This window comes from Corvus brachyrhynchos, unplaced genomic scaffold (genome assembly GCF_000691975.1).
Source record: "Corvus brachyrhynchos isolate BGI_N302 unplaced genomic scaffold, ASM69197v1 scaffold279, whole genome shotgun sequence".
NCBI classification, from domain to species: domain Eukaryota; kingdom Metazoa; phylum Chordata; class Aves; order Passeriformes; family Corvidae; genus Corvus; species Corvus brachyrhynchos.
In genome coordinates this window covers 6475407-6476709 of record NW_008246060.1, presented here as the reverse complement: position 1 = coordinate 6476709, position 1303 = coordinate 6475407, and the positions used below count along the sequence as shown (strand labels likewise).

Below are 1303 nucleotides of genomic sequence, written 5' to 3'. Positions count from 1 at the left end.
CAGCATGTGTTTGCACGTGAGCTGCTCCTTTAAGAAGCCTTGGGCTACTGAAAGTAGAGGGATCCAGAGGAAAGGCAGCCCTACAGCTATAACAGAGGGCAGAGGTTAAATCTTTTGGCATATTTATCATAAAAATGGTCACTGCACACTCTCTCCCTGAAGGCTTCACTGAAATAGAAGTGTTTGCCATTGGCACTGCCCTGCTGGTAGAAGGTAAGTTCGGTGTGGGACCTTGGCAGCAATAAGATTTTTTCCTCCTATTATTTTTGGTGAGAGGGGGAAAGGAAAATTGAAGTAGACAGCAGCATTTGTGGTATGCTGACCCTGGTTACTGTGGCTACATCACCAGTACTTCTGGTGAGTAAATCAGTGAGCTGCAAGCTCTATGCATAGCTGTGGCAGTGAAGTACTTGCTACTCAGCTCTCTTTTCAAGAATTTGGGATGTAAGTTTTTGGGGGATTTTTTGACTTTTAAAGGCAATTTTATCTTCCTCTGGGGAAAGAAGTTGAAATGACTGATAATCTCTCAATAAAATTGTACTGCTTGTTTTGTGGGTTGTGATGGCTGTCTTATAATCAAACATGATAGCTCCAAAAAAACCTATAAACTGTTAGCATACATCCAGACTACATTAGTAGCACTTCAATTAATGGCTGCTGGGTAAAAGGTAACAAATCATATCAATTTAATTTAGCGACTGTGATCTTTTCTTGTGATATGCCACTTGTTGTGAGACTGCAACAGAACTGTGAATTTTTATCTACCTGGCAGCTAGGAAAGGCTTATAGCTGGGATTATGCTGGTGTCAGTCCCAGGGCCTGGGATCCCGTCCTGCATAGTGCTGCTCAGGGGGGATGTGGGAATCATGGGGCCCAACAGCAGAGGAGGAGAAGCTGTAAGCACCACCAGAATGAGCTCATTAGCTCACCCCATGAACATGGACCAAGGGTGCTCACCTTCCCCTTGCAGCCAGGCTCGTATCTGGCCGCAAAGGAAAGCTGGAAATGCTGTCAGACACTCTTCCTTGGAAGAGAAAGGAAAAAGCTTCTATTTCTTGCCCAGGGGCAGGCTGCTGCCTAAAGAGAGTCCAGGGCTAAGCCTGGCTGATAGTCCCTGAGCCATGTGCACAGCCTGGCAAGGCCTGGCAGGTTCTGCACTCCAATCCTGAGGGGTGGGAAGCAGCAGGAGGACAGGGACAGCACTGGGTGCTGGCAGGACCTGCTCGTGGCACCACAGCCCTGCCAGCCCTGACCTGCGCCGGGGGCTGCAGCCTGCTGGGGACCTGCAGCTGGGGGAGGTCAA

General features: G+C 48.6%; 1 protein-coding gene across 1 annotated transcript in view; it reads left to right on the top strand.

Annotated features, from left to right (window-relative positions):
- RGR (retinal G protein coupled receptor) overlaps nucleotides 1–1303 on the top strand; it is a 14572-nt gene continuing 13269 nt past the window's right edge. The window contains exon 1 of the mRNA XM_008642804.2: nucleotides 1–213. Coding sequence (XP_008641026.1) covers nucleotides 135–213 — 79 coding nt within the window. The 5' untranslated portion in view covers nucleotides 1–134. The remainder of the gene's footprint in view (nucleotides 214–1303) is intronic.